This window comes from Danio aesculapii, chromosome 7 (genome assembly GCF_903798145.1).
Source record: "Danio aesculapii chromosome 7, fDanAes4.1, whole genome shotgun sequence".
Classification (NCBI taxonomy): Eukaryota; Metazoa; Chordata; class Actinopteri; order Cypriniformes; family Danionidae; genus Danio; species Danio aesculapii.
In genome coordinates, this window is record NC_079441.1 from 51,612,657 (window position 1) to 51,633,941 (window position 21,285).

The 21,285-nt window shown below is 33.1% G+C and overlaps 1 protein-coding gene across 3 annotated transcripts in view; it reads right to left on the reverse strand.

The window, feature by feature from the left end:
• The window catches only part of gramd2aa (GRAM domain containing 2Aa), a 68,357-nt gene extending 49,218 nt beyond the window's left edge, over positions 1 to 19,139 (reverse strand). For 2 of the 3 annotated variants that reach the window (XM_056462933.1, XM_056462934.1), the window contains exon 1: positions 18,963 to 19,139. In XM_056462933.1, coding sequence (XP_056318908.1) covers positions 18,963 to 19,072 — 110 coding nt within the window. In that variant the 5' untranslated portion in view covers positions 19,073 to 19,139. Of the gene's footprint in view, positions 1 to 16,610; positions 16,800 to 18,962 lie in introns of those variants that run through there. The other variant, XM_056462935.1, reaches the window with a different exon arrangement.
• Positions 19,140 to 21,285: the final 2,146 nt, after the last annotated feature.

A 21,285-nucleotide genomic window follows, 5' to 3' on the forward strand; every position in this document is an offset into this window, starting at 1 on the left:
GTAGAGCTGCTAAACGATGGATTTGCTCATCAGTGTTTGGACTCTCAGTAATGATTTTTAAACCACACTGAACTGAGCTAAACTGAACTGAACTTAAACACTGAAAACTGAACTACACTGTTTCAATTTACTATGATCTTTTATGTGAAGCTGCTTTGACACAATCTACATTGTAAAAGCGCTATACAAATAAAGGGGAATTGAATTGAATTGAATTGTTATGATTGGTCTACTGCATCCAGCACATGATGTTTAAAAAGGGAATGGTCATCAGAATTACTGGATTACGGCTTATCAAGTGTTTAAGATTTTATATAGTGTATAAACAGACAACATGGGTTAAATTTTATACCACATTTATGAGCCTGACTCATACAAGGAAGCATTTTCCATTAAAATAAACAAAATGCTGATGCACCTTCAAACAATACCAACCCACATGTGAATCCTACATGGGAAACATTTATGTAAACATTTATGTTGCTGTACTGTAGAAGTCACAGAGTTGGGGTTTCTCTTTTGAGGTATTGGTGTAAAAAATGGTTTTAAACATTGACTATTCACAACCTCGTCCTTTTGACAGTAAAAAAAAATATTATTTATCCTCAAAGTGCAGAGCACAGCATCCTCTTAACATGATGCTATCCCATATCCACGCTTGCAAAATGTGGATTGGAACTCTAATAATGTTTCAGGTTGACATCAATATGAAACAGCTAGGGATCCATTGGAAAATGAATAATTTTAAACGAGAGTCGAGAGTCAACCTTTTGAGAGCCATCTTAGTGTAAAATAAGGTGTATTTTCAGATTGAAAACTTTGAAGGATGTTTTCATTTACTCTGAGCTGTTACACACTGGGCGAAACGGTGTCTCAGTGGTTAGCATTGTCATCTCACAGCAAGAGGGTTGCTGGTTCAAGTCTCGGCTGGATCAGTTGGCATTTCTCTGTGGAGTTTGCATGTTCTCCCCTTGTTCGCATGGGTTTACTCCGGGTGCTCCGGTTTCCCCCCACAGTCCAAAGACATGCACTATAAGTGAATTGAATAAACTAAATTGGGCGTATAGTGTATGTGTGTGAATGAGAGAGTGTAAGTTGCCGATTCATTCTGCTGTGGCACCCCTGATGAATAAAGGGACTAAGTGGAAGGAAAATTAATGACTGTTACACACTGCATAAAATATAATTTTCAAAAATTCATAGTTGGGGCACTTCTGAAGTTAAAACATTGGCATTGTGTTGTATAGTTATGTACAGTACATTATGACAAATGCCAAAACATGATATTGCAAGTCTCAATTAACACAACATTTTTTTATGGCTGAAAGTAACAGATAAAGGACCTAATGTTACAGAAAACTCCATTACAAAAATGGACACAAAATGAAACCTATCTACTCATTCAAACATGTATATTGGACTATGCAAAGATCATTCACACCAGGAATGGCCATCACTAACAGTGTTATCTAATCACATTGCAGGATCTAAAAGTCCCAATTTTTGCAAAACCCTCCTTACAAAAAAGTATTCCTTCTGATACAGACGGTCACTGTTGTGTTGTTAAGGTTGTACAGAGAGTTGAACACCCCTGAAGGTCTGCAAGACACGAGTTTGGGAAGCAACAAGACCAACAACCACAAAATTCCTACTATCTTCAAGAACTTCCAATGCAATCTCACAACATTTTGTAATTTTTTTGATTCATATGAATTGTTTAAGATCTCATTTGTACATTTGAGTACAATTTGCACATCCCCAGTGACGGATGGGTTTAGGAGTGGGGTTCCTTATAAAAATTGCACATTTCATACAAATAAAATCATATGAATTTGTACAAATCCAATTTCCTGACAATATGTAAATCAGGTACTTTTCCTTCTGAGATCGGCCTGCAACTTCAGCTTCAGTAACTTTTCTGAAATCCACATCTGTGTGTTCCAGACTGTCCAGATTTCTCAAGACTTCATAACTCTCAACTCCAAGGATCTGGTTCTCCACATGCTCCAGAATGGATCTTCATGGTGTTACATGAATTCGGAATATAGTTTACTAGAGTCAAGTTTATCTTCTTCTGTTAGTTACCCTTGCCTACTCATTTGTTCATAAAACTTCATTTATTACAATTGTGTGTTTCTTGTGGTAATAATACAAGGTTTATCAGGTTTAACAATATCTCACAAAGCCTCAAATAAAGTGTGATGTTATGGTGTATCTTTTTTTAAACTGACAATAAATGTCCTTAGATGTATTGTATTTCTGATTAACTATTAGGGAAAGCCTTTCTTTTCATGTTGTTCTAAACAATCACACTGCAAGGCAAATCTCTAAAGAGGTGTCATTGATGTGTAGATGCAGACAATCATGTCAACACACGATTGTCTACATTTACACATCAATGACACCTGTTTAGTGATTGTGGTGAGAGATCGCCCTAGAGCTCCAGTTTTATTGTATGAACTGTCCTGTATCTATGATATGCCTCCGACAATGACAAACCAGCCTTGAATGTTGAAGGTTAACATATGTGATGGGTCATATGTGATGATGTAACACACCCTCTAAACCAGGCCTCTATGTTATTGCCATCTGTACGCCATTACAGTCAGTGAAGGCAGTTAAAGCAACGTTCAAACAAACCTTTGTGCCGTACGCAATTAATCTTATGAATAAAGTATATGTAATGTTCTTAGGTGAGGTAAAGACTTTTAAGTATATATGTATTGTGATTGTGTTTTGAGAATGTTTTGTTGTATGTAAAGCGAGACAAAGACCAATTTTTAGCCTCGACTGGACAATAAATTAACAATAACACTAACCAGTGCCCTCCGTCTTTCCCCCTATATTAGAGCATATTTACTAGGCTTCAGCATCACGAGATAACTGCTAATCCATTTAGCCAAATCAACTTTGACCTACAGCAACACAAGCCTCTCTTAAAGACACAATGTGATGACAACAACATTGATGACAATATTTTCACAGAACAAAGGTGATAGTTCAAGTTAGAATAATTAGCCCTGCTGAATTATTAGCCTCCCTGTATATATTTGTTCCCAATTTCTGTTTAACGGTGAGAAGAATTCTGTCAACACATTTCTAAACATATTAGTTTTAGTAAGCAATTTCTATTAACTGATTTCTTTTATCTTTGCCATAATGACAGTACATAATATTTTACTAGATATTTATAAAGATACTATTATTCAGCTTAAGGTGACATTTAAAGGCTTAACTAGGTTAATTAGGCAAGTTAGGATAATTAGGCAAGTCATTGTATAACAATGGTTTGTTCTGTAGACCTGGGGTTCCTAAACTTTTGAGCCCGCAACCCCCAAATTTACAATGCCAGTGACTCATGACCCTTAATATCCTCTGAGGTAGTTATAACTATATAAACCTTACACACGGGTGCACACATAGGCCCAAGCCTGTTCATCATTTCATTTTGAAGAACGCCACTCAGAGATCATCCTCATGTTCAGTTGTGGCCTGTATTTATTTTTAATGTACGCAAGTGCCGTAGAGTCAGAAAGTTGAACCTGGTGCCATAAAATCAATGTGCTGTGTCTTTGGCCCTGTTTACACTAATACATTTTCATTTTAAAACACATAATTTTTGCTACAGTTACGCCTTCCATTCACATTACCCTAGAGTTTTCGAGCACCGAAAAACTGAGCTTTTTGGAAATTCTGAAGAGGCCGTTTCTATTTTAAAATGCTGCTGTTTCAGTGTGGATGGGGAAAACGGAGACATCTGATAATGGAGGCAGGGCTGCAGACATTCGCTTCTCTGATTTAAGCTTTTCCCTCAATTTTAAGTAGCCTACACAAAGTTCAGTCTTGCATCCTTTTCTTGTAAGTTCAGACTTCAGAAGTTTGATATGGAAAACAAACTGCGGGACACGTTGGGTAAATCTTCATAAGGAACAGCGTACTTTATAAAGTCATTTGTATCATCCTGACTATGTTGTTTCACTATTTTACTATAAAATGAAAACATGATAAAGGAACTGCCTATTTTCATTTTGATATTAACTTAAGACACTAAAAATGTTGAGGCATCGTGTAGCTACATATTTATATGAGAGTCATCTTCATTGTTTGCATATAGCAAAACAGAGCCTATAACATACCTGCCTCTATTCATTTTCAGTGAAAAATACCCACTCTTTTGCTGAATATCAGTTTTAATAACCAATAATGGCCATTATAAAAGCATAATGTACAATAAGTTTATATAGGAAATAAAGAAAAGCAATCAGTCAAATGTGCAGAATCAGTGTACGTTGTTACATAAATTAATATATTAACTATTAATATATTATCCTTGATCACAGCCAAAACACATAACCTGACAACAATAATTCAAAAGACCAAATTCAGAGAATATTGTCACCTTAGAATTATAAGGTTCTATCTGACATTTTTGTCAAAATTGAGTTATTCACATATTCTCATTAAATGACATCTTATTTACATGATGTGATGTTTTTTTATAAGTTGTTTACATTTTAAGACTTTTTATTTAAAAAACAAAAACGGTTTATCTACAAAGTTGAACTCTAGCTTGGCTCTATAAGGTTCTTTCTGTGAGCCAATCAGGATTTTTAATGTACGCACGAGGACCAATCAGGATCAGCTTTCTTTGTCATTTCACCGGACTGCTCCATTGACAGCAGGAAACAACAGAAATACAAAATCACACAAAATCAGAGTTAGCTAAATAATGCCACACCACACAAAATTGAAAAGTGTGTAAATGTGATGATTTAGAAGCATTTCTTGACATTGAGATTCATTCATTCATTTTCTTTTTGACTTCGTCCCTTTATTAATCTGGGGTTGCCACAGTGGAATGAACCGCCAACTTATCCAGCATATGTTTTACGCAGCGGATGCCCTTCCAGCTGATACACACATACACTACGGCCAATTTTAGCTTATCCAATTCACCTGTACACATGTCTTTGGACTTGTGTAGGAAACTGGAGCGCCCGAAACCTTCGCAAACATCGGGGGAAAAAGCAAACTCCACATAGTAATGCCAACTGACCCAGCCAAGGCTCAAACCAACGACCTTCTTACTGTGAGGCGATCATGTTACCCACTGTGCCACTGCGTCGCCGAGGAAATATTACATTTTACATTACTGAAAAAGAAATGAATATTTAAAAATGTATATATTAAATGTGAATAATATTTAGTTGTTTACATATAGTCAGTGAAACACTTTTCAGTGTTTATTAAACTCATTTGGTCATCGTCTGTTTTCTTTTAAAGTCTTTAAATTTAATATTAAGCCTTGAAGGGCAAATACTTTTTTTTATTTTATGGGGCATATAATTCAATAAATATAATTCAATAATTCATATAAAGCATAAAATGTAATAAAGTTTAACATATTAATTAGATAAAATTACAAGCTGCACTGGAAAAAAAAAATATTTAGCACAGCCTTGTATGCTTAAGTTGAAAAGAAAAAATATTCATCCTAAAACAAGAAATAAATGTTATAGAAAGGAAAAATGTTACTTTTTCAAGCATCAACATATTGTTACAACACCAACTTATATATTTTTCGATTGTATTTCTTGAAAAGTCATGCTTCAATGAAGGATCTGCCAGATAGAACCTTGAAAATGACTTTTTAAGAATTAGAAGATTATATCTTTACCGTGGTTATTTTACTCCAATTTGCAAATGTAAGAGAACTTTAATAATTTATATTTAGAGAGCCCTTAGGGTCTCTGTCATGGTAATGTATACACATATTGTTTGCTATATGAAATGCAAAAACTTTGAAGCTCAATATCTCAAAATCATTTAGAACGCAGATAGAACCTTATAAATTTAAGGTGATGCTAAGTCGTTAGATATAGACCTCAAGATGAATTAAATATCACGTTTAACAAATATAGTGAGATTAGATTCAGCAGTAGATCCTTGATGAACCATCCAACGTGCACAGCTCTCACCTAGGGTTCTGTGCTTAAAGCACCCGCTGACTGCCTGGAGCTCAGACCTCTGCATACGCTGCAGCACATGCCAGAGTGTGTGATCACATGATGTGCGTTTTCAGCAGTGTAATGTGGACGGAGATCTGTTCAGAAACACTAGGTGAAATGCCAGTTGGACGCGGATCGTTTTTATTCTAAAATGGCTGATGGCTTTTTGTTTGCATGTTGTTTTTTTTTATGTAACTATTATTTTTTTTCTTCAGTAGGTTATGGATAAAATATGGAAACTCTAATAGTTTAATACAAATAATTAGATTTTTGGAAACCAAGAAATTTCACCAAGAAATCACCTCTCATTGTCCCGCAACTCCCCAGGAGGTCCCAACCTCCACTTTGGAAACCACTGCCGTAGACAAATTTTAAAAATTCTTAAAGGGGCTAATAATATTGACCTTCAATATTGAAATTCAATCTGTTTTTATTCTAGCCAAAATAAAACAAGTAAGACCTTCTCCAGAAGAAAAAAAATGTATAGAAAATACTATGAAAAAAATTCTTGCTCTGTTAAACATGAATTGAGAAATATTTGAAAAGAAATATAAATTCACAGAGGGCTCATTATTTTGACTTCAACTGTATATGTTTGCTCTTAATAAATGATATTTCATATATAAAACAAAAGACATACTTTTTTTTTTACATATTACATATTTTTATTGTAATGCTGATGATACTCAGTCTTATATTGCCCAACAAGGTGAAATGTCAACATTATCAAAAATCAAGATTGTTTTCCGAAAAATGAAAATTATGTCGTCAAATGATGATGATAATTTTAAAGTAGAATCATGCTTTCTTTCTAAAAAGCTGTTTTGAAATTATATGTGTATAATAAACTATAATTTAATTCATTCAAGTGAGAAATTATTGGTGACAAACTATTAAACTGCAAGAAACTAATGCACACCTGAGGTGGTGATGCATTATTTCCTAATAATTCAATGGCTTGGAATTATTGTGCTAATGCTACAGTTATGCTACCACACCAAAAACATTGTTCAGATGTTTTATTTAAAGACATTTTTAGGTTTCTGTAATGAGTCTTCTGTAGAGAGTTCCTGCATGTAGTTTCTTGCACATCTAACGCAAAGACTTGTTTTATTTTAATTAGATTTAGGCTGTTAACTGAAAATCATTCAGTTAATGATATGAAACTGTAATGTAGTCAAGATTTGTCTATAGAACTACTTAAAATTTAATTTATCTACTTTTTGTGTTAAGCTACAGTATGAGTTTGTCTATATTTAATTACCATAGCACTTGCTCTCCTACCTGTGAAAGTAAAAATGAAAGTGAGATGTGGATCTTTGTGAGCAGTTTAATATCTTGTATAGATTTAGAGGCTGTATTACCAAATTATCATATTTTTACGGTAAAGAAATATGATGACATTCTAAGCTTAAAGGGCTGGTCCACTACAATATTTTGTGAACATAAACAACATCTCTGAATGTAATACGCTCAAAGTTCAATGCCTACAGCAAACTAGGTTAGGGGACTACAAAAAAATACATTTGGGCTAGTAAGATCACAAGCGCTTCAGGTTATGCGCATTCACCCTGCGCTGCGAAGGGGCGTGGCCAGAGGCGCTGTAAAGTTATAGCAGAGAAAGCTAAAATGCCATCCAAACGTTGCTATTTCCACAGAGATCATTCTGCTTCTGCATTTGGACTTTCAAAGGACACGACACAAAGAGAGAAGTGCTTACAATTTAATTTAATTATCTTCCAGAGAATTATAAAAAAATGTCTAGGTAGCATTTGACACAGGAGAGCTACGGAATCTCCCCCAGTTTAGTGCTGGATTCGGCCAAAAACTCCTAAAATCAACAAAGCTGTGGATTGTGCGCCACAACCTGTATGTATTTTTATTTGTTAAAATAGATCTATTACATGCATAGTTTTTAGCATTAACGGTAGGCGATGTTGTAGCGAGGACGTAAACAAGGATGTAAACAATGGGAAATGCTGTTTGGGACTGCTAACAATTTAGCTTCAAATTCATATTTATCAGTCAAACCGCTGTAAACACCCACAATTTTCAGCAGTGCATGCAGTGTCTCTCTATGTGGCCGCTTTCCCTGCGTTCTACATCTCAAATAACAAACTCACAAAAGATATGAGAACATTTCATATTACTTACACATGCTTATTCTAAAAATATGTGACAGACACTTATATTCAGAAAGTCCGATTTTATTTTAGAGAGCAGGCATACAGTTCAGCTGTGTGCTCTTCATTTTCTGTCTGATTCAGGCAGCTAACGCTGCTTCTCTGTTTACACAGCGCAAAAGAGCGTGCTTGTAGGGGCGTGACGTAGTGACATGGAACCGATCTGCAAATCACAGCACATTATATTAGCTTACCAATCAGAGCCTCTTGAGGGCGGGGCTTTCAGAGGAATTAGGAAATATGATGGTCGTTTTCATGTTAGCTGAGTAGCTGTATATAATCAAAGTAAGATATATGAAAAAATTGCATGGTTTTCTACAAAAGCATGACCACACCTTGCTTTGCATCTTATAAACACAACCAAGCCTTAAAATACACCATGGACCACCCCTTTAATTATATATTTTTTTAAATAGAAGCTTGAAATGTAAACATGACATGACAATATGTCATCTTATGAAAAAGGTCAGAATGACCGCTATGGCAATTCCAGTAGTTAAAGGTGCCATGAAGTGCTTTAAAATGTGCATTTTTTATCCAATGTCTGACATGACCTCAACTGAAAAATGAAAAAGAGAGCTGGACATAAAGTAGTTCTTCCTCTTTTAAAAAAACAGCCATTAGTGTTTTGTTTTTGTCACAGCTCTGCCAGTGAGAGCGATTGAGCTCAAGCGCATCAAATGAAAAACAAATGAATAGCATCTTAAAGCATTTAATTGGTCAAGATTTGATTAGAAACTAAAGTATGAGGTAATGTGAAAATTGATCAACTTGGAGGCGGAAGTGACAAACTACATGCTTTGGATGTTTATATCAGTTTTATATTTTCTAAATGTTTGATATATTGTGGATGGTCACTGTTTTGGAGCAGACCAGCTAATAGACATCGCTAAAACTAACAGCCTGAAACAAAGATCTAAAAAAAAAATGTATTTTAATTTCACGGGACCTTTAACTTGCAAGGATGAATGGTTCACCTAAAGAATAACAATGTGTGCTTGCAAAATAAACACTGTAAACATCACACAGACTTCAATTGAAAAAATTAACCCAATGATGGGTTAACAACACTGCATTTTTATAGTGTGTTATGAATGTTGTACTGTCCATCCGCCAAGTGCAACAGCCCATACAAATATAGCTGCAGCAAGTGAAACATTTGAGAAAATCTCATAAAGAAAAGAGCTGCTATAAAGTGTTGGTGTTAATGGTTTTGGCGTGTGCAGTGACAGGAGGTTGGCTGTATTTGTGTAAAGGGCCCTCAGGGGCTTTACAGCAATAACAGAGAGGCAGCTGTACGGCAGGAGGCTAATGGGCCCTTTCTCATGTACATCTGCAGGCTGGACCCGCACCCCAGGCGCTTACACACACACAAGAGAGAGCTTTCTGATGGAGGCTTTGCAAGACATTTACACTGCATTGTGCACTTATTGTGACCAGACTGTATCGTGAGAGGACATGCAGGCAGAGGCTTATTCTATTGGAAAACACCTGCGTGGTGGTTTATGCTAACAACAGTCACAACATGATTAAACAAGAGATAAAACACAGACAATAATAATTATTTGTTTCATTTTGACTTGCTGGAACACCCTTAAAAAAGTACCATTAGTTATAATGTTATGTGCATGTATTAACTAAGTATAAAACATCTCGTACATCATTTAATCATCAGTTCAACATTTACTAATGTATTATTAAAATGCAGAGTTGTGATCGATAGCATTAGAGTCTACATGAATAAAGAACAACTTTATTTTTATTAACTAATGTTACTCAAGTTAAATAAATACTATATATGATTAATAAACAAAAAATGAACAATACATTTATTACAGTATTTATTAGTGGTGTAACAGATCACGAATCTCACGGTTTGCATCACATAATAGTTTTTTAGTCGCGGATTGGACTATTTTTTGGATCAGGAAAAAAGGAGGGGAGGCAAATGTAATTAGCTTTCCATTTATTACAAAAACAGTACTGCAAGACATTTGATTTAAACAAACAGAACTTTAAACCTGTAATTTTTTATTAAAATAAAATGAAGAAATAATCAGCTGAATAATAATACTATAATAATAATAATAATATGGTTAATCAGTGATTCCAACAGATCACAACCCACAGTTTGAAACACACATGGCCTGCAAATTAATACATATTTTTACTAGTAGATTAATCCTAAATTTGTCATGATCACAGAGAGAGATCGCCTCTCATGTCATTCAAATCTCATGTATGAAAGCATTTAGGCTTTTCTGTAAAATATAATGATGATGGAAGAAGTTGTGGTAGGTTATTCAGGATGTGGTAGACTTCTTAGGTTATTAAAGGCGTTTTCTGTCACTACTTGTTTAGCCTGCATCTGTTTATTCAGTGAAAGCTGCATGATTAATCATTAAAAATCAGGATCTCAACAATCATGCAATATAAATTCTAAATAATGGTTATTTGCATTTGTTTATTTATTCTAAGAGATTGAGTTTTTAGTCTTTTAGTTAGTTACGAAGTTACAAACAGTTAAATAACACAGAAGTACTGATAAAAGCTTATAGTTTAGATAAAACCACTGATATTTAAGGTAATGATTAAAATCCTCATCATGTGCATTCAATGAGTTGTAAAAAGTAAGAAGTTGAGAAGGCTGTAGGCAGCAATTACATTATTTAACCAATAGGTGGCGAAACTCAGCCGTCAAAAATATGCCACTGAATAATTCCTCAAAGATGATACATCTAGCAATGAAACATGAAGTTTTATAAGCGAATAACTGAATCATTTATTAAAAATGAGACTAAAAATGATTATTGGTTGTACAAATTAGGTTAGATTTCTACATTTAGCATTATCAGCAACAGTAGTAGTAACAGAATTTTTCACAGTACTGAATATTTTACCATTTATTTGTATTCAGCTGATTATTTCTTCATTTTATTTTTAATAAAAATACAGGTTCTAAGTTTTGTTTGTTAAAACCAAAAGTGTCCTGCAGTATTGTTTTTGTAATAAATGTAAAGCAAATTACATTTGTTTCTTCCCCTTTTTGGCTGATCCTAAAAATGATCCTATCCATGACTTAAAAACCATTGTGTGATCCAAAACGTGAGATTCATGATCCATTACACCACTAATACACACTGTAAATTACTAAATAAATACTATATACTAAATATAAAAAAAAAACATTATTTTGAAGTGTCACACATTTTTCTTCTCCTAGCTTTACAAAACTGCACCATTGTAGTCGATATTTCTTCCAATTTATTTTAGTTACTGCGTTTGCTCCATCTATTGTTGTTAAGTAATTAAAATAAATATATGTAATAATTAAAATGTTTACAAATAGTATACACAACAAACATTTCTGTCTGCATTATTTCTAATAAAAAAAAACGTGTAAGGGAGAATTTAGTTTAAAATATAATGCAATGTAGATTACATATGTTATACTGTATATATATATATATATATATATATATATATATATATATATATATATATATATATACATATTGAATTTTTTTTTCTTTTTAAATATTTCCCAAATGATGTTTAACAGAGCAAGGAAATTTTTACAGTATGTCTAATAATATTTTGTCTTTTGGAGAAAGTCTTATTTATTTTATTTCGGCTAGAATAAAAGCGGTTCTTAATATTTTTAAAAACATTTTAAGGTCAAAATTATTAGCCCCTTTAGCCACTTGCCTAATTACCCTAACCTGCCTAGTTAACCTAATTAACCTAGTTAAGGCTTTAAATGTCATTTTAAGCTGTATAAGTGTCTTGAAAAACATCTAGTAAAATATTATGCACTGCTATCATGGCAAGGATAAAATAAATCAGTTACTGAAAATTAGTTATTAAAACTATTATGTTTAGAAATGTGTTGAACAAAATCTTCTCTCTGTTAAACAGAAATTGGGGAAAAAAGTTACAGGGGGGCTAAAAATTCTGACTTCCACTGTATTTATATTTAAGTTGGTGCACACACTGTGAAGAAATACTGTAAAATTTGCCAGTAAGACTAAATTTATAAACACACTGTAAATAAATAAATACAATTGTGCTGTATTTTCTTTTTACAGCAACTTGTAATTCAAGAGTTAACACTTAGATATTGTTTGACAACTGTTAGCAGGTTTGGCATGCTGTCCCGGAAGAGAACCCTGAGCTCGGAGATAGGTGAGCCCAGGGCTCCCGCCTGGTCAATAGAGCATATGTGGGGAGTACGAGATCAGGTGGTTCTCGAGAGCTCCCCGTGGTAAGAGGAAGAAAGGAGGAGAAGGGGTGGATGGGGGGTTTCTTCGGAAAACGAAGATAAGAGAGTAGTTCTAGCTAGGCTACTTATAGTGAGTTGGGGTTAATCTGATTGGCTAACTAGTGAATGTAAATGAGTGGCCAGCTGCAGTCAATCATATCACGTGCTCCTCTCGAAATTAGTTTGAAAACTTCACTTAGTAACTTACACTGTGCTTCTAAATTTACAGTCTTACTGTCAACCAAAATTGCCAGTTAGTTAGTGTAAATTGTACAGTAAATATTTAAATTTTAAGCAATGTTAATGAAATCATTGAAGGAGACATTTCTTGCATTTAAAATTACTTTTGTCTTTTCAATTTGACAGTAAATACTAGGCTTGGATGGTAATACGGTAATATGGTATACCGTGGGAACTAAAAATAGCAACGGTATCAGTTTCAATACCGTTATACCGGCATAAAAAACAATGCACTTATTTTGCAGACAAGGTTTAAATATTGAATATAATTTATTTAATGTCTTAAAATGCATAGCGTGGTTATCATAACGGGACAGTGTAGAGGAGAAAGAGAGAAGATGGCGAGTCGTGCATTTGGTCTCACAACTTCTGCAGTTTGGCAGTATTTCGGGAACGAGAAGGGAGAGGCGGTAAATACAGAAGAGGCAATTTGCAAATTGTGCAACAAAAAGGTGACTGCGAGAGATGGAAATACCTTGAACCTAAGGTCGCATATATGGTATTCAGTTTCTGAATGGTTTAGGCACAAGCCAACAATTTGGTGACGCTGTCTGAGCCTTACGCCATAATTGTTTATTATGCACGGTAATACTGTATACCCAGGTAAAATTGGGAGGAGGTTTGATGGTATCAAAATTTGTATACTGTCCAAGCTTATTGAATACACACACACTAAAACGCCTTTTATTAAAGTAATAAAATTATTGTTTTAATAGTCTTAAAATAATTACTCTGATTAAGTTGACTAATGAACAACACATGTAAAATATTATATTTTTATATTTATTATATTTTTATACATTATATATCAACGATATTGATTTATAAAATATTTATAAAAATTTGATTATATTTCAGGTTATGTAGGAGTATTTTAACAAAAACATTTTCATCCAATGACAAATAGTTAATTATATTACAGTATTCTTATTCTTATTCTTAATAATCACTTAAAATTCTGGAAACTCTCATATCTCAAGTACATCAGACATGGTGGCACATTGTTGTCAGTTTTTGTGGACTCAGTGGATTCTCCCTGTAAGCGACCTACATAACCGTCTTAACTCAGTCTTAGCTCTGAGGACCTGCTCCACTGCCCTTTCCATTAATAAACTTCTAGAACGTTTTGTTGAGTTCATATGGAGTGTGAGTTTACTCCTTAATTATTATTGTTTTACAAATTAATCTATATTTACAGCAAAGTTTGAATATAGGTATTTAAAGGCATAAGCATAGGAAACAAATTCAAAGTGAATAAATTCAAAATATGTGATTACAACAATACAGCATAGCTTGAAATAAATGCTCACAGTAAAAACTTAATACCCATATGATTATTTATTAATTTATTTACACATTGATTGTGTGAATAAATTAAATACCACGGCGGCAAAATACCATGATGATATCGTATTGTATTTTGGCATGGGACGATAACCGTTTCAAGGTATACCGCGGTTTGGAAAAGTCAAGGTTTTAAAACCACCAAAACGTTCAATAATACTGGTGAGTAAGAATTTTTTATTAACTTTTTTTGTGTTTTGTTTTTTAGGACAATAGTATCTTCAGCAGAAAAGATAAATAGTAAAGAAATCTCTGTTTTTGAAACAAATGAAGACAGCAGAAGTCAATGATTCATTTGAATTATTTAGCCTGACATGTTAACTTTTCTAAAATATTTTAAATATAAAATATACTATGTTCAAAAGGGAAAAAAGTTGTTATTTTTTACCCAGAAGAATAAAGAATACATTTTAGAGCAGTAATCACAATACCGTGGTACCGTTAAACCATGATATTTTTATCCATACCGTCAGAATCTTATACTGGCCCATGCCTAACCGTATTACTGCACCTGAATATCTGACTAATTATTTCACGTTTATCTTATTTATTTATTATTGAAATTTCTTTGATTCACTCCTCTACAACATTATTCCAATCACATTTAATAATTTTATTCCAAATAGAGCCATTCAAGTCATCTGCCGAAATAGCATTTATAAATTGATGCAATATAAATCGCAGCAAAATAAAATATCACAATTTCAGTTTTTTCCAATATCGTGCAGCCCTAGTAGTTGTAGTATTTTCCCACATAAAAAATACTATAGTAAATATTTGAGTGTGTCTTTGTAAACAATATTATAATGAAACACTTCAATTAATCTATTGTGGTAATTCTATGGTTGCTCTGGCAACACAACAACCTGATAATATAAACTAATTATCCAGTACTGTAGATTTCTACAAATAAAGGGTATATTATACTACAATACACTACCATTTACTGAAGCAAATACTAAATTATACTACAGTATTTATAAGTTAACTGCAGTTAATACTACTGTAGTATTCTAGTAACCATTGACTTCCATGCATTTTCCCAACCATTAGAGTCAGTGTTTACTACTACAATACACTACCATTTTCCGAGTTTTTTTAAGTTAACTGCAGTTAATATTAGAACTCTCTATAGTATTCATTAACAGAGTTGCAAATACCGTAATATATACAGTATAATACACTTTACTATAGTAATGGTTCAAATTAACTATAGTGTTTACAATAAAGTACTAGGGTTTGTAAAAAAAATCATTGTGAAAAATGCTAAGCTGATGGTAACCATTAACTTCCATTGCATTTTTCCAACCATTAGGGTTTTTGTTAAAAAAAAACATTATGTGGGTTGTTTTATGTTAGTTATAAATTGTGGTTATTTTTTTGTAAAGGTTCTAATTGTGGTAAAATAATTTTTATGTAATTTTATTCTAGTGATTTTGCTTATGCAATGGTGGAGAATTTAATGCAATATAGCCTACAATTATGAAATTAATTATTATTAATATTATCTATAATAATACCAATGTAAACACACAAAGCAAATTGCGTGTTTGATGTTTACATCATTTGGCATATAAAATGAACATGTATTTAGACTTAGGAAACTTAGAATTTAGACTTAGGAAATACAATGTAAATTTAGGCTATTCGTGGAATGTAATATGTCAATGCACTGAAAATGTATCATCATCCAATTAAATAACCAATCAAATGTTATATAAAATTAAATTTAAACTATATTTTCCAACTGAAAAACAATTTGATTATATTATATTTGTTTATAATTGCTATGTCAACACAACTATAATAATAAAAACAAATTATCCAATATTTTACAAATATTGGGAATATTATACTACAATACACTACTACAGTTTACTGAAGCAAATACTGAATTATACTACAGTATTAACTGCAGTTAATACTAGTATTCTCAGTAGCATTCATTAAGAGAGTTGCAAATACTATAATATATACAGTATAATGCACTTTACTATAGGATGGATAAAAAAAACTACAGTATTCACTATAAAGTACTAGTGTTTTTGTTAAAAAAATATACGAGTTGTTTTATATTAGTTGTCAAATTATGGTTAATGTTTTTGTAAAGGTTCTAATTGTGGTAAAATAATGTATTTTCTTCTAGTGATTTGGTTTAAGGGTGGAGACTATAATACAATAATTATGAAATAAATATTTTTTTAATATTAATTATTTACAATATCAATCTAAATGGTTTCTGCCATGTAAATCATTTATGTAACTTGGTGTATAAAATGACCATATTTATTTTGCAATGTAATTTATTTTACAATGGTGGGAAATACAATGTAAAAATTATGCTATTCATGTGTAATGTAATATGTCAATGCACTGCAAATTTATCATCAACCAATTTAATAACCAATCAAACTTCATCACAGTATATCAATCTAATTAAAATCTAATCTATATTGTACAACCAAACTAAATTCAAATCCAGTCAAAGCACCAAAACAACCCCGCATTAATTAATTTGAACTCTAAACGGTTAGAGATAAACACGTCGCCATTACAGTGAGTTGAGACACGTACCTGCCTGACAGGAAATATCCAAAGCCTCGCTCGACGTGTCCCATAGAGGTGAGTCAGTGTAAAAACAGCGGCATTATTACCGGCGTTATAACAGTCCTTGTGCACAGGGTGCTTGTTTATGAATGTAAAGGGTCATCGGTGTGACAGTGAGCGTTATGGTGTCATGTCTTATGAGGGTTGAAGCGTCAGCAGCATTAGCGACTGGTGTTATTAGGAAGCTCCGGCAACTCTCGCTGGATTTACTCCTCAGTATCAACGCACACACATTACACAGACTGAAAGACACAGTGGAGAAATCTAATGAACACTCGTTTGGCTTTTTAAATAGTTCATTTTACGAGTTTCGACACTTTTAGGCTATACAATGGCTATTTTGCTCACAGGTTTATAGCAGTGTATGAAAAATAATATCTTGCTTGGAGATTAAGGGGGAGTTTTAAAGTGTACATCAATGAGGAAAATATATTTGAAGAGCAACATTTGTATATTTCATGACATTTGTAAATTCATTTTGCTATTCACAATCACAACAGTAGCTAAAAATACATTTTCAGCTAGATTTTAATTTAAATGCCTATTGGGGTGTAGAAACTAATCATACAGTAAAAATGTGAATAGATTTCACAAAAATGAAAAAAAAAAATGACTTGATATATAAATAGTAACAATACAGTATGGCCTCAAATCAAAGTTTACCAGAAACTGAAAAGAAAAACAACTGAATATAACTTTTGTAACATTCAATGACTAATTTTAATTTAGCGCATTATTGCTGAATAAATGTATACATTTAGAGTTTGGTGAATAACAGAAATAAAATACAATTTTAATAGCTTAAACTAATTATAGTTCACCCAAGAACAAAAGGCTGTCATAATTCTCTCACCTCCAAATTACAAACCTGTGAAAGTTAGCTGAACACAAAACACAGTAGGGTATACTGTTATACTACAGTTTACTGAAGCAAATACCAAATTATAAATACTACAGTATTTATAAGTTAACTGCAGTTAATACTAGTATTCTCTATAGCATTGATTAACAGTTGCAAACATCATAATATATACAGTATAATACACTTTACTATAATAAAGGTTCAAAATCACTAGTATTTACAATAAAGTACTAGGATTTTTGTTAAAAAACATTATGTGAAAAATGCTAAGCTCATGGTAACCATTTGCTTCCATAGCATTCTCCCAACCATTAGTCTGTGTTTACTACTACAATACACAGTTTACTGAAGCAAATACTAAATTATACTATAGTATTTATAAGTTAACTTCTGTTAATACTAGTATTCTCTATAGCATTCATTAAGAGAGTTGCAAATATCATTATATATACACAGTATAATACACTTTACTAAAGTAAAGGTTCAAAATCACTATAGTATTCACTATAAAGTAGGGTTTTTGTTTAAAAAACATTTTGTGAAAAATGCTGATCTGATGGTAACCATTGACTTCCATTGCATTCTCCCAACCATTAGAGTCAGTGTTTACTACTACAATACACCGTTTACTGAAGCAAATGCTAAATTTTACTACAGTATTTATAAGTTAACTACCGTTAATACTAGTATTCTCTATAGCATTCTTTAACAGAGTTGCAAAAATCATAATATATACAGTATAATACACTGTACTATAGTAAAGGTTCAAAATCACTATAGTATTTAGGATAGAGTAATAGGGTTTGTGTTAAAAAAGACATGTGAAAAATGCTAAGCTGATGGTAACCATTGACTTCAATTGCATTTTCCCAACCAATAGAGTCAGTGTTTACTACTACAATACAGTACCGTTTACTGAAGCAAATACTAAATTATACTATAATATTTATAAGTTAACTGCAGTTAATACTGGTATTTTCTATAGCATTCATTAACAGAGTTGCGAATACCATAATATATACAGTATTATACACTTTACTATAGTAATGGTTCAAAATCACTATAGTATTCACAATAAAGTACTAGGGTTTGTGTTTAAAAAAACTATGTGAAAAATGCTAAGCTGATGGTAACCATTGACTTCCATTGCATTCTCCCAACCAATTGAGTAGTGTTTACTATCAACAGCTTGGTTGTCACCAAAATGTTGAAAATTCTATTTTCTGTGTTTAACAAATGAGTCTTACATTTTGAAAAAGAATGACAAAATATCCTTTTTTGTGTGATCCTTTTACAATTGTGTATTAAAAAAACATCTGTAAGTTCCCAGCAGACACACACACACACACACACACACACACACACACACACACACACACTTTATCACTAGGAGTTTTTATTTAATTAAAAAAACACCACTCTTGATTTAGCATGTGATCAATGCATTGTAGCCTCACCGGACACGGGTGCAAGAGGTCCTGCTGCTGTGACCATGGGGGCGTCTCTGTGGCTCGGGCCCCTCCGCTGAAGGAGCCTCAGAACTGGCTGCGTATATAGTGCATCCCATTAAATCCCAGATGTCTGATGCAGACTTGCTAGGCAGCGAGAGAAAAAGTGTACTTCCATGCCCTTGCAAGATATCAGAGGAAAAGTCATTGCCTCAGCATCTCCCTGCCTCCATCACAACCCTCCCCCTCCTCAGAGCAGCGATAATCAGATTTTACATTTACACTCCACAAAAACATCCTCACATAATCTCCACCGCTCCATCGCTGCGCACATAAAAAGCCCCTTTTGTTGCACACAAAGAACTTTACACAAGCTCTTACTGTGCAAATACTCAAGTGATTCGGAACAATTACCCTTCCAGGCATTCATATGACTGCCTAACAGCATTAGAGCAATAAGAGAAGTGAATTAAAATGCTAGGAACCTGCAATTTCATGCATCCAACATATTTCACAGGGAAGCATTTGACATATTTAGAGCAATTCTTTCAGCCCATATTATTGATTTCTAATGCCACCGTTAAGGAAATCTTGAAAACAGAAAATTTTTTGGAAATACCAAGGAAATGAATTTGATAAATATGAATCTTAAGTGCTTATACAATCTGATAGCGTTTAACTGGCTGAAAATTGGGTTATTTCATAAATGGATTTTTAATAAAATCATTTTTAGAAACTATAAAATGGTGTAGAAAGGGGATAAAGTAAATGAATGTGATAAGAAATCAGTGGCACAGTGGGAGTGAGTGTCCTCTAGTGGTGTAAATGGATCTTAGAGTGTTTTTTATTAAAGGGATAGTTCACTCAAAACTGAAAATTCACCCAAAAGGTTTCAAACCTTTAAGTTTCTTGCCTCTGTTGAACACAAAAGAAGATATTATGAAGGATGTAAACCTGTACGATACTTCCAAAACCATTCCGAATAAATCCACTGATTTTTTACAATATTCTATGCAGAAATAGCACAGAAATACAGGTTTGTAGTCGGTTCAATTCGATATCTTAGTGCATCACAGTGCATTGACGATGCTTTCAATACACAATTTAATATTTTACTTCACAGCACAAGAATTCTTGTAATAAAAAGTTTAAATCTATTTATATTTATGTATTATTTGTAATACATTTTTGTCCTTTAATACAAACAGCCAGATACAGTTGAAGCCAGAATGATTAGCCCCCCTTTGAATTATTTATTTCTTTTTTTTATATTTCCCAAATGATGTTTAACAGAACAAGGACATTTTCACAGTATGTCTGATAATTTTTTTCTTCTGAAAGTCTTATTTGTTTTATTTCGGCTAGAATAAAAGCAGTTTTGAATTTTTTTAAACGTGATTTTAAGGCCAAAATTATTAGCCCCTTCAAGCTATATATTTTTTTCGATAATCTACGGAACAAACCATCGTTATACAAAAACTTGCCTAATTACCCTAACCTGCCTAGTTAACCTAATTAACCTAGTTAAGCCTTTAAATTTTTACTTTAAGCTGTATAGAAGTGTCTTAAAAATATCTAGTCAAATATTATTTACTGTCATCATGGCAAAGACAAAATAAATCAGTTATTAGAAATGAGTTATTAAAACTATTATGTTTAGAAATGTGTTGAAAATCTCCGTTAAACAGAAACTGGGGAAAAAATAAACAGGGGGGCTGATAATTCAGGGGGGCTAATAAATCTGACTTCAATTGTATATAAACTGTACCTTTAAAAACTCAAGTACATGCACAGAACAACATGAGCATTTATAGCAAATGTAAATATCCCCTTCGCTCTATGAGCCTTGTTGAGCCCTGTGATTGGTCACGCGCTCAACTGAAAGGGCTACGATTAGCCCTAACATTCTGGTACTGTTCACCAATGAGTGACACTGACAAACGACAGCGGCGATTACTGCTGATCTATGATAGATGTGAAGAAGAAAACTTGCTTCTTACAGAAGTTTCTTACAGAAGTAACGCTGTAACAGCCGAGAGGAAGCATTTTAATGTTACCTCATGCCAGCAGGTCAAAGGGCCCACAGTGAGATAGAGAAATGGAGTTTACTAACAGTAAAACAGGGCTTTTGCTGCACTTCAGTGTCAGTGAAAGACTGTCCAGCAAACTCACACAGCAAATTGTGCAGAGTTTCTGTGTTTTTAAGTAGTTTGAGTGTTTTAATTACTTGCGGTTACCTCCTTTGCCATAGTAAGCTAACACAATATGACGCATATGAGATAAATGACGTCAGTTCGTAATAACCATTATGATCTATTATTGAACTTATACC